Source organism: Grus americana, chromosome 2, assembly GCF_028858705.1.
Source record: "Grus americana isolate bGruAme1 chromosome 2, bGruAme1.mat, whole genome shotgun sequence".
Classification (NCBI taxonomy): domain Eukaryota; kingdom Metazoa; phylum Chordata; class Aves; order Gruiformes; family Gruidae; genus Grus; species Grus americana.
The window spans coordinates 27,930,992-27,944,006 of NC_072853.1; the positions used below are offsets into that span (position 1 = coordinate 27,930,992).

The window sequence follows — 13,015 nt, forward strand, 5'->3', positions numbered from 1 at the left end:
AGAATATAACTTGGCAACACTTGAGTCAGGCCCCACAAACTCAGGCTTCGCCTGTCTCATGCTCCAGTACAAAAGAAAACAATAAAATAGTTGGAATGTAGAAACAGGATAAGAGAGGTCGTAAATTAGGGAATAGTCCTTGGGTATGGACTAGAAAAAGACACAAAGTTTGAGGCAACCTGATAAAGGGAGGCCCAATATGCCAACAAGCCTGGGACCATCTGGGCAGGATGTATAACAAGGTTGCTGAGATTGCAAAACAGAGATAATGAAGAAGAGGTCACCCAACTGTGTACACTGAAGAAGAGGAGAAAGAGGAAGATTTGAGGAGGATGACCCCTGACAACCACCTCAGAAAGAAACTGCGCAGGCGTATCAGGACATTAGCATATGTTCATGAGTTCCCGGAATAATAATGAATAGGTATGAAATTTATCAGAAATCTAATGAATATGTAAACTCTTTTGTAATATAAATCATGTACAATTTGTTTCTTGTTGAGACGCACGTTTGTGGAAATATCCCGGTGCGACTCCCAGCGCTGCAATAAAGGATACCTGCTTAATAGTCACATTGGCTATTGAGTGAGTTTTTTTGGATTCAGTGGGATGGGATTTGGAAAGCAGAGCCCATGGAACTGTCCTGGCCCAACCAGATGGTGCACAGCCTCCAGGCTGGCAACGTATACGCTGCCAGGGCAGTTGGGTTATTTAGGGTCTGCGGCTCTACGAGCAGAGTCCTCTGCCCTTGTAGGGAAAAAATTAGCAAAGGGAGAAGAGATAACAACAAGCAAAACCAATAAATAGAAAAATCCCCACCTGGACAGAAAGTATTTGTTCCTCAGGAAGGTACAACAGGGACTAGGAAATGACAGTGCTCAAAATGAAGCAGTCAGTTCAGCCATGGGAAAGGCAAGGGCCAAAACCACAGCCCCATCCAGGCCCTCGCAGTTCTCAATGGGAGCTGACTTCCTAAGTCCCTCATTGGAGTTGTGACAGCCCCTTATGGCTTTTTTGAAATCTGGCTGCTTTTGAAGAACTTAAAGCCTTAAAGTGCCTCACTCAGGCCACAGTCCCCTGCATGGCTGAAGCAAACACGGTGGGAAGGCAGCATAAATGTGGGTCCTCGTCCCAGCTCACCTGCTCCTGGGGACCTGCTGTGTGACTTGCCTTTTTGGAAGGAACAGAGAGTCCATATCTGCTGTAGAAGGTTTGGATCAGAGCATTTGAGTGCTAACAGATATTGCCCTATGCACAGAGAGAACGAGGTAGTTCAGAACTAGATGCAAAAAGTTGAAAACCACCTGATTTATTGGCACACGGCACATAGGCTGGAATCAGACCAAGGAAGTGCTGCCAAAATAATACATTTCAGTGTGCCAAAGAGCATGCTGATAATATCCACTAGGTCCCAGGCATAAGGGGTTGCACAAGAAAAAGCACAGCCATAGGCTGAAGCTTTAAAGATTCTGGGCAAATGCACTAAGCCTTCATTGACTCTGATCTGTATCGAGTGTCGATATAATCAGAAATAATGATTTTGAGCCATTATTCCAGCTGTTACGCTGGAAAAGCTTAGCACATGTAACCAAATGGTCCCAAGGGGACGAGGCTAACAAAGAAAGGGTTTAGGTTTAAAAGTAGGCATTTAATCTTTATAGAAATAATGTTTGGAATCTGGAGTGCAGAGTCCAGCTCTGCAGCACTTGAAGGACCCAGGGAGGTGGGATGGGGAATCCCACCCCAGGCAGAGCCTGGGCTCTGAAACAGGAGCCAGGGTGGTGTCTGCAGTGGATCCAGATGGTCAGGAAGCAAACAGCAGCGTGGCGAGAGCCTCTGGAGGCTGCGCTACAAGAGTTTTGCTTTACTAATCCATTTTACCAGTACTGATTGAATAATCTGGGAGCTCAAAACAGTGATGCTGCAGCTCAGAGAATTTCTGTGCTCTGGCTTCCATTCAGCATATATGCTCTGTAAAGTCACCTGGCCCTTCTGGGTATCATGGTGCCTAGAGCTGCCCCAAGAGAAGTCAACACCTGAGGACTGCTGTAGTGAGGCAGCTGTCATTCTGCCAAAGCTCACCTGGAGACACATGAGCAGATGCAGCTGGTAGAAGATTCACCTGCAAAGTCAGTGTTTGTCCTGCAGTGGCACTGTCAATACATAATGAATACGAAAACACCTATTCTGATCTCTGCAAAACTGACTCTAGAATGAGGGTTGCAAGATTTCCTCATGATGATTGTACAGGTGCAGCTTGGTGGCTTTTTGGTTATTCTGTGGCAATCTTGTCGGGGGACTCAAACGTGTATGCTCTGCGAATCAATCCCTTTGGTCACTGACACCAGTGGAAGTGACAGGATGCTACTGCTACACATGCCTTATTTTAAAGAATCCTTTATTTATGACCCACAGTTTTTTGTCGGGCTAATGTTCACATGGTTTTAGAGCTGGGCTGAAATCCCTTGATCGTTGCAATCAACAACAATTTTGCTACTGTGTGTATTATCATGCTATTTTATACAGGTTTAGAATTCTGCATTTAAAAATGTGATGTCCCTGCTCTGTATCATGGACATCAAGAAGTGCTGAATGAAGACATATGACAGAATGAGAAGATTAGTCTCATCTGACTGTATTTTTCATTTTACAGATTCTAGTTCAATGACATTATAAAAGATGTATTTTTAGGGGGGAAAAAAGCTTTCACTGAGTGATTGTTTGAAATGTCAGAGAAAAAGATGAAACCCGATATAAATGTGCTAGTTCTGGCATTAATAACATTTTGTTGTTGGTCTGTGTTGGGTGTTTGACATTCAGGTTTGGCCATCTCTGGAGCTTTAGTCTTCTTTTGTTTACTCAGTTTTTTAATTTTCCCTCATTTGGTTGCAGTCATTCCTGACTGCCTGCAGTGTACTGTTTACTGTGTTCCTTATGGTTAAGGCTTTTTTTTTTTTTCTTTAAAGTCTCCGCTTCTATAGCAGATATTACCTATGATGTTTTCAAATATCTTTCTCTCAGGAGCTTTAAGGATGTTTAAGATATAGCTTATACTCAGTGCTTTTTCAGAACAGCTGACTTGCATTTGCAAATCAATGACAGCATCTATATACAAACCATCTTCTCTAAACCTGTCATATTAGAGCTGCCCTTTTTAGGGCTCCTGCTTGGAGCTGATCTGAGAGTTTGGGGGCAGGAACTGTAAGTTTGGAACAAGGCCATAATCAAATACCAGTTTGAAACCTGTGGAGGAGACATCTGAGAGGTCCTTCTTCTGGAGGACGTGGCTGGGGGTCACTCCCTCCTCCCCGCAGGTTCGACTGGATGGCTGTTCTCACGCTGAAAAGTGCTAAGAGCAGTTTTAAACGCCAGGGCATGCCAGGTTCCCAAAGCAGGAGAGGAGGCTCATGCCTTCAAGGGTGGCTGTTGTGTTGGTGCATACCCTCAGCAGCCCACAGCCAGGCAAGCTCGCAGCCAAGCCACTGGGCTCAGAGTAATTTGTTTCCACCATCATAAGAGATTAGATCTGCAGCAGCCAGGCTCCCCTCAAGAAAAAGCTGAAGATGATAAAGTAAAAGACTCAGCTAAAAGGGAAGAGCAGCTGCCTTCTTCCCCAGGAGGATGGGAGGAGAAACGACCCCCCACCTTGATGCAGGCAAAGACAGGGTACTGCTCTCCAGTTATCTCGTGGTAATCCTTTACTCTGGTCCATGTTGAACCGTCAGTGGTGAAGCACCTTCTCTCAGCTGAAGGAAGACTGTTAGTCTCGCAAAATTGAGAGCTGTGTTCTCAGTAGATTATTACCTTTTTTCTTTATTTTGACAGTCACATCGTTTTTAATTTGATTTCTGTAACATAGACTATATTTGAATTTCCATTCCTGTGCTATCAAGAGGAAATTATAGCATGAGGTTATACTAAAAGGGCACATGTCAAAGCTGCATGATCGGGAGAGGCCCCTGGGTGACCTTTGCCAACAACTGAAATTGTTTCACTTGATCGCAAATCACTGCAAGGCTAATGGTGCGCCCCACGACCCTCTTAGCATATCAGAAGATACAAGAAATGCCTCATGCAGAGAAGCACCTATAGGTGCTGCAGTCACACACGTGTGGGGCAACCACTGTTGCCTGTGAGTTGAGAGAGGTAAAAAATTTTCTTAATTAGGAAAGACTGCATTTGCCAGTTCTAGCTTCCCATATTTCTTTACTCATTCTATTGCAGGATAGGGACAAGATTTTACCTTTTGAGAGGAATTTAATGGGTTTGATTTTGTTTTAAATAGCAAAAGGAATGAAGTAAATGAAGAACTTTCCTTTTAGCTGAAAGTTTTCCAAATTAGTTCTGTATAAAATCCACATGCTTTCCTTTGAATGCATGGAGTTTTGTAAAGCAAACCTGACCAAAATTTAATTTTGACATACAAACCTGAAACTTCTCCTTTCCAAAAAGGTCAATATGCAACATCTCACCTTTATGAAATTGCTTTTTTTCCCCTCAGGGTTTTCTGTTGCTTTTGTCAATATTATGAACCGTATATTTCTTAGAAATGCGATATTCCTTCCCTATGCCTTGTTGTCCCTCTAAGAAAATCACACGCCCTTTTCGGTTACGGGAGGAGTGTGGATCTGCTCCATATAGAGCAGAGCTGCTCAGCCATGAAATAAGAGCTATAGATAGAGTTTATGAAGCTGATTCTCCTGTGGAAGCTGCGCACAGCTGGTATTTCCAGAAGCGAGAGGGTAACAGAATGATATATGTACCTGGGCTGGAAAAGAAAGAAGCCATCGCCCCAAAAGAAACATTTGTACAGCTTCTTTCAAATAGGGGAATGACTGTTTGATAAAGGAGTTTCTCAAGTAAACCCAACTGAATAAATCATTGTTGTATTTTTGAGTAACAGCAATTCAGCAGGATTTCTTGGCTCTTTTGATCTCTTATTTTATATTGTCTTTGCAAGAATAGTTGTCTGTCTGTGTTGTGGAAGGCTAACCTGAATGCCCACAGTCCCTAAATTCATAGTAAGAACACCATCTCCTACACCACTCCTATTTATCAGTTTGAACCACTATTTTGGATGTGTTTTTTTTCTTGCTGTCAAGCAAGTATCTAGTAAGGTTTTGATGATAAATATTTTTCAGGTATTTTAATCTCACGGAGGGAACGAATACGGCAGCTCTGAGACAATCCTGTTAGAAGTGTATGGGAGAACTTAACAGGACGGTGTCATGGACAGTAACATAGTATTTGTTACTGTAAGCCAATACTTGGTTTCCTGTAGCACAGAAGGGTGACACTGAAAGTGTATCCTAGTCATTAACAAAAGCCAATAATCTGTGTTGACAACTGTGTAAACATGTTAGGTAAGTGTTCACGTATCCAGTAACCTTTCTGAGAAGGTACTGAACTTCCCAGCCTTAAAACAAATCTCCTCCCTATTAATGTGGCACGAGCCTGGGCAGTGCTAGATTAGCAAAGCGGAAGTCCCAGGGGCAACAGATGGTTGAGCAAACATAATTAAGCACATAAGAGCTGAAATCATTTCAAGTTCATGGACTTAAATTAATAGAACTAAACTACTTTGGTCCCAATAATATGTTGTAAAGCATCCATACGTAGGTACGAATGCCGGTGACCAAAGGCTCTGAGGCTGAGGTGGTTTCATATTGTCCTGGAACAAGCAAGTTTGTTACTGATCGTGTGGGCTGTTTCCCCTATTTTAATAGCAACATATAAATAAGCTGTGGGGTACCCCAACAAGGACTGAAAGTGTTCCTGACCACCGAAGTGCTGTGGATCCACCAGGGCTGGGACAGAAAATGAGTTCAAGGTCCAGGGCAGGGACATGAAGCTGTAGGGACTCTTTTTGACTCCAGGGGGATGACGACCGCTGGTCTGCACTATGCGCTCTAACTCTCATCAGTCTTCAGGGTAGACACATAAACAGCTATTCCAAACACCACGAGGAGGTCTGCGGGGGATGCCAGCAGAGCTTGGCTGTGGTTGGCATGCAGCTAAGCTGGAAAGGCACTGCTGAAGGGTAAGGTGCTTCTCCTCCCCATCCCAGCCCTTGCCTTGGGTTTCAACTTGCACCATCACTGCCCTTGCAAGCCACTGGCAAGCTGATTGAGTGAGATAACAAAAACACTACCAAAAAACTCTCACAGTGATGGATTTTGAGGGTCCTGAGCTCTCTGAAGGAGCCTGCCACGGTCTTGTGGGAAGTGCCAGTTGTTGCACATGAGCTGGGACAGGAATAACAACCAAAGGTGGATTGTGAGGGTGGGATTGCCCTCTCAGCAACAGGAAATGGTTATTCAAGAGGCTCAGTTATACCATCAAACCATATGGCAGCCCCTTACTGTCCAATAGTTCTTCCTTGAATGTTATTCTCTCTGATTTTCTCAATGGTATCCATTTGCCTTCAGATACCTGAGAGTACACTTTATCGAACCTGCACAATACCTCTTTTCTGACGATTGACTGGGAACTACTTGTCAGGTTTAAACCTGTCTGAGCTGTGGTGCTTCTGCAAGAAGTCACATCTCCCTTCTTCCCGTACTTTGGTATTGCAGTGCTAAAGAATTGCAAGCCTGTATTTCCTTCTCATGCTGTAAGATCTAACTCTGGTTAACTAAGTATAAATACTATTACGGTAACTGCAGAGCTACAGAAGCTCTTCGTAGCCTCAAACATACTGAATCTCACACTCTGTGTGATGCAGGGACATGGTAGTGGCTTCATTTCTCTTCTGGGGTATGTGGCACAAAAAGGACAATGTAACTTGTCTGAAATTGTGCAGAAATTCTGAGAAGGGAAATGGAGTTAAAGTCAAGTTCAAGTCCGTGACTATGTACACCAGGAAAAAATCTAGTGGTTACACTTGTAGTCCTTACAGCAAGGACCTTCACGTGCTGCAGCCAAAATCGGAGCATTTGTGAAACCTTACAGTACTACGCTCCAACTTACTGAATTCAAAAAAGGGAAAAAATATACATGGAAGGAAAATCAGTCAGTAGCATAAGGACAAAACTTTTGGTTAAGAACATAATAAAAAACTCATTACTTTTGTATTATAAATATGTGAGTTGAATTCAAGGCTGTATTCTGCCTACTGACATGCCAAACAAATACATAACTGCAAAATGTAGGAAACAAGTCTGATTGCTGAATATAGCCTGTGGTGTTTTTAAAAAGTACTAAGATGTAGCTACTAACAAGTATTTAAAATGTTCTTGTGAACATAATGTCACTAAGAAAACACCCACATGGCACCCAAAGTGCAAATCAAACAAACGCACATGCCAAATTGTGAAAGCACAAGATGTGCCCTTAAAGAACCCATAGGGAGGATCAGTGCACAACAAAATATATTGCATTGAACCTGTAGAAAACGTAAAATGACATGAGGGATGGCTGGTTTTCCTGTTAGGATATTTAAAGCAAGACATAAAATGCTGAATTAATGATGGATTTTTTTTTTCCAAAGGGAGGGGGGAAGATATGTGACAGCTCTTACCATTCTTGTCTGCTCTTCTTAATATCTAAACAAAAAGAGAGAGAGAACAGAATTACTTTTTTTTTTTTAATATGGGTTAACAGCACACAATGCTGTATTTAGTGGCCATTTATAGTTTGAGCTCTGCATCATATTTTCTCAAGGCTGCATAAAATAGAAAGGTCTCCATCCTTCCCTCAGAGTATTACTTTCTTTAACTCCTCCTGTGCTGTGTGTACTGAAAACCAAGTCCATAATAAGAATCAGCTTTATTTTCTAGTTGGTGCATGGCTTATAAGGGTGGTGTTTAGGCACAAGACCTGTGCCCATATGGCTACCATGATACCGGATTTGGGGTTGAGAGAAGTGGTTTAAAGGCGCAGAGCAAGGATGATGGCTGGGAGGATGCACTGAGCATCTGAGATGGTGAGGAAGGCTCAGGGTTTGTGTGGGTGGAAGAAGCAAAGGAATAAGTCAGGAGAGGAACTGGGTGACATGAAGGGATCAGACTGGGTGTGGGAGGCAGTGAGATCAGATGTGTGAGAGCAAATTTGAGGATTGCTCTGATAGCAAGTAGAAACCAGATACAGAAGAAAGGGGAGAGGGAAAGCACAGAGGTTTATAATCTGGGAAGGCAAGGGCAGCGCGAGGGTGCCTGCTGTAGAACCTTTCCTGCAATACTTCTGCCACGAAAACTGTACGTGACCCCAGCTTACCCTCACAGTGTGCAGGTCTGCCTTTTCTCCCCACTGTAAATGGCACCTGCTGGGAGAAGCTATTTAGATATGCAGGCAAGAGTCTGTAACTCCTCTTGCAAAGCTTGAGAAGAGGATCCTGGGGGGGTGCATCCCGTGGGGAGATGTGGCAGAGCCTTCCAGGCCCAGCCCTTCCATCGGCAAAGGGGACACAGCACCAACCCATGCAGGAGTGTATGCAGGTGCACTGGCCCTGTCTTACTGCTGGTGAGATGCCGGCATGCCCACCTGTCCCTGCTGGAGTCCCACAACAGGTACCACCACATTAGTCACACTTTGGAGAAGGGATCAGGGATAGGGAGTGGAAGCAACAGAGGGGGTCTCCTCCAGTTTCTTTGCTCCCTGCTCTCCAGATGAGGTGGTTTTGCTGTGGCATGGGTCACCACGTGACACTTCAGATATGTGCAATTGCCATCCATTGTCACCCCGCTACCTTTCTGGACATAGTCCCCATCCCCACCTTGGCCTGAACCGCAATTGGGAGTCATCATGCAATGCCATAACAAGTTTAGGCAAGAGAAGAAAGCAAATCTTCCGAATATAGTTTCTATTGCTGCTATGAATATCAGTAAAGGAAAGAGTTTCCAAATGGGCACATATATTTTTGAGAGCTGACAGCAATGGAAACGTTCTCCGGTTTGGTAAACTGCTAGAAGTATTTAAACAGCTTCTCCAGCACATGCTGTAACTGCTCTGCCCCTAGAGGTGAAGCTAAATGAGAAACCCAAGGATCCAGGTGCCAAGCTCTGTCAGAGCATCTTCATGACTGTATCTTGTAGAGGAGGGTTGGAGGGGAACTGATAGAATTGTGACCCACATCCAGGACTTCGCTGATGGTCTCTAAGCTGAACTTCTCATTGGACCAAGTTTACGGCACATAAAGTATGAAATAAACTCGGTAAGATGACATCTTCCCTCCCTATATATCCAAAAAAAATCATATATTGCAACTCAATTTTCAGTTTGAGGATTGGAAACTTTAGGCGTTTTAAATTTTTACTCTTAAACTGGAAATTTTCTCCTAACGAGAACTAAAGACTAAATGCAGAGCAAAGGAAGGATCATTAAAAGCATTATTAGAATAAAATAAAACCAGCCCTTTACAGATAAAATACAGTTTTAGATTCGTTGCAGGTTTGGCTGGATTTTTCAGGGAACTGTTGTTGGTCTTTCTCCTATCTCACTGGCAAGCAGCCTTGTTTCCTTTTTGTGTCACCTGAAGGAAAGTCAGTCTGCTTGTCAAGGTACCCACCTCCATGCTGCCTGCAGGACTTGGTGCTGCTCTGGAGTTAGTAACTATGTGTTAACAGATGGCAAAGCCAGCATGGTGAAAGGTTTTGCAGATTTTCAGCTGGAAGTGGAGAGATTTGTGAAATTTGGGGAGGGTGGAGGAACACGATGCTCTGGGATCTAATGGCTTCCTTCTGCCCAGTTACACCCGATAAAAGGGAACAGCGGGTACCCCCAAGCAGATGCAAACCAAAGGGGCCAGCACCGAAACCCCGCTCCTTGCCTCACGGGTGCCTGGGCTGAGCTGCACGCCGTGGGCATGTGCACAAGCAGGTCTGATGGGACAGAGCAAGGTGTGCTTCAGCGAGGTGATAAATATGCCCAGCATGGACCCAAGCAATATTAACAGATGACCAGTGACTTGTGCCATGAGTAGCAAAGGCCCATGCAGAGCCACGCCGATGTTACAGCCACACCAGGTGATGCAGCCCACACCTTCTGCAAGACGTCTATGTGAGCAAGAGCGCCAGATGCTCAGGCTTGGCTTATGGATGTGTGTATAGGACTGAGACAGCTGTAGCAGCGGATTTTCAATCAACTAGAAGTGTCCCACAAACATGGGTCAAGGGTGGCAAAAGTTTCTGCATAAGTAATTTTTCTTTTTTTCTTTTAAAATTAATTTTAATGTATTTATTAATTTATTACTTAGGATTTAATTTCTTGATTAATTAATTAAAAAAACCCACATACCTTAAGGAAATATTAAACTCCTTTGGAAACCTGATAGGGACTTTGACACAAAACCAAGGAGGAGGTTACATTAGAAATCAGGTCTCACTCTCATTAGGTCTCTGTCTATCTCCTTCCTGGTGGGACCAGGACCTCATGCCTGCCCTTTCTGCCGCAGCCTTGCAGCCAGTCTCTTGCTGCCTGGTCTAATTTACAGTTAAGTGTTTATACAGGTGGAGGTACTTCACTGAGGGGTAATCACAGAGCTGCACACCCCCAAGGACATGAGGGTGCTCTCACAGGAGGAAAAGCCCCCAGGGTCCAATCCCTGCTTTGAAGCAGGCAGAGACTAGGTTTGAACGTAAGGTTTTCCTCTACATGTAAGAGCAGAAGTACAGCAGCAGCCCCCCTCCCTCCTCTTCACTAGATTTGTGAAAGGCATCTGCTCTTCTGTAAATATGAACCTGACACTGGTTTAAGAAATTGCTGAAAATTAAACAAGTACATTTTCATTTGAATTATTTTTTTCTACTTTGGGCGAAATCAAAAGTTTTCAGTTTATCAGATACTCTGACCATGTACAGTTTCCTAAACCAGTGTGCTGAGTTAAACTGGGGAGTTGGCTACATTTAATGTTTTTTACCTCTTTCCTGGCAACTTAGGTTTCTCTTCTGTCTTTGATGTATGCCTGTAATTCTCCTGTTCCTCTTACAAGTGGTATTTATAAGACCAAAAAAAGCTGCATTTTCGTTATACACTTGAATTAAAATAATAATTGTCATCAAAGAGTTGAATTTAAATGATTTCTCATGGAGGCTAGAGAAGTCAGGAGATGAGCAGATTGGGGGCTGCTTGAAATAATTTAGGGAAAAGGTTGGGGAAGTTAATGTGGGCACATTAGAGAAAACATCTAGCTAAAGGGTCCTTCAATACAGAACATGTCATTTCCAGCTGATACTGTGGACTAACCCAGATATAAGAGGTGGTCTGAAGTAGATCAGAGTTGGTCTGAAGATTTGTAGGTCTCATTAAGGACAGGGGACACTTTGGAGATCTTTGGGTGGAAGTTTGCCTTTTATCAGGACTTGCCTTGAACCAAAGAAAAGCTCTGTGCTGGGCAAGTTATACAAAAAACTTTACAGCTGCATCTTCTGAGATGCTGGGCCCTTGGTTATGGTCTAGCACAGCACCCCTGAGGGGTAGGATGGCCAGGTGCACAGGAGGGCACCTTGCTGGGCTCCCCCTCAAAGGGCTGAAGGGATCAGGGTTGCTCTGCACATCAAATCTGGGCACCTCAAACCTATCAGGGTCTAATGGGATGGGAGGGAGCCTGCACGCTTTGGGAAAAAACTTTTGCAGGGTGAGAAACTCTTCAGTGACAAGCCTGGAAAAATTAAAATAATAAAAATCCAAGCAACATCTTTTGAAAGGTAACAGCGTTTTCACTCAGCACCTCCCCTAACCATTCCCAACTGCTAACCTGCTCTCCTCATACATGCACATCATTGGCAGCAAACTCGTTCCCCTCATTATCATTTTAAATGGTAAAAATATGTGAAAATGGGGAAGAGGAAGGGGAAGGGAAGGGGGAAGGGAAGGGGAAAGGGAAAGGGAAGAGAGAAGGGAAGAAAGAAGGGAAAAGGAAGGGGAAGGGGAAGGGGAAAGGGAAAGGGAAAGGAAAAGGGAAGGGGAAAGGGAATCATAGAATGGTTTGGGTTGGAAGGGACCTCAAAGATTATCTAGTTCCAACCCCCCTGCTGCGGGCAGGGACACCCTCCACTAGACCACATTGCCCAAAGCCTCATCCAACCTGGTCTTAAACACTTCCAGGGAGGGGGCATCCACAAGGGAAAGGGAAAGAGAAAGGGAAAGGGAAAGGGAAAGGGAAAGGGAAAGGGAAAGGGAAAGGGAAAGGGAAAGGGAAAAGGAAAGACCCACAGCCTCACTTGGCTTCACCCCCTTCCACCCCAGGGAAGAAATCACGGCTCCAGAAAAAAAAGAAAAAAAAATAAAAGAAGAAGAAAAAGAAAAAAGAAAAAGAAAAAAAAGAAAAAAGAGCGAGAAAAAGGCAAAACAGAAAAAAATACACCCCCCACCCCCAACCGCTTGCAATTGCTGCCTGTGCTGGTGGGAGACGTTCATGTCAAGGATGCCGCGTACTCACATCGCGGAAGATGCGCAGCCCCGCTCCCAGCTCCGCCGCCATCCGCCCGCCTCAGTCACCGACACCGCCCGGAGCGGCGGCGAAGCCGGGGGGGCGGTGGCAGGGCCGGGCGGGGGGGGGGGGGGGGGGCGGACCGCCCCCCCCCCCCCCCCCCGCCCCGTCACCTCCCCCCGGCCCCGGGGATGGTTGCTTTCCCTGGGGGGCCGATCCGCACGCCCCGCCTCGCCTGTTGCTGAAAAACCACCCCAAAAGAAGCTAGAGAAGAGGCTGCTATTTGCTTCTTCTCACCCTTGAGGGTAGGGGGAGGAGTTTGTCCCATTCTGCTCGGCAGCCTCCTTGCTGCATCTTTAAAGTGTGTTCGTGGCTAGACGTGCTTTCTCTCCGTGAGAGAAACTTGGGTCTTGCAGCCTGTCTTTGTCAGGTCAGGTTTTCATCATCGTTTTGGCTGGTTTCCCCTTCAGTACGGCCCCTCGGGGGAGATGTTCCTTGAACCGCCAGACCCCAGGCCGAACACGCTTTGAAGCCTCAGCAGTGCGGGGGGCTGGCGGGCCGTAACTGTACTTTCACATGGCTGATGCAGACAGCACGATAAGCTGCGCTCTGCAAAAGCGCTCAGGCTTGAAAAGAAGCTCCTTGGATA

General features: G+C 45.0%; 1 protein-coding gene across 2 annotated transcripts in view; it reads right to left on the reverse strand.

The window, feature by feature from the left end:
• NECAB1 (N-terminal EF-hand calcium binding protein 1) overlaps positions 1–12,586 on the reverse strand; it is a 70,043-nt gene extending 57,457 nt beyond the window's left edge. The window contains exons 1-3 of one of the 2 annotated variants that reach the window (XM_054816352.1): positions 12,552–12,586; positions 12,376–12,460; positions 7,519–7,543 (exon numbers count right to left, since the gene is read on the reverse strand). In XM_054816352.1, coding sequence (XP_054672327.1) covers positions 7,519–7,543; positions 12,376–12,417 — 67 coding nt within the window. In that variant the 5' untranslated portion in view covers positions 12,418–12,460; positions 12,552–12,586. Of the gene's footprint in view, positions 1–7,518; positions 7,544–12,375; positions 12,461–12,551 lie in introns of those variants that run through there. The other variant, XM_054816353.1, reaches the window with a different exon arrangement.
• Positions 12,587–13,015: the final 429 nt, after the last annotated feature.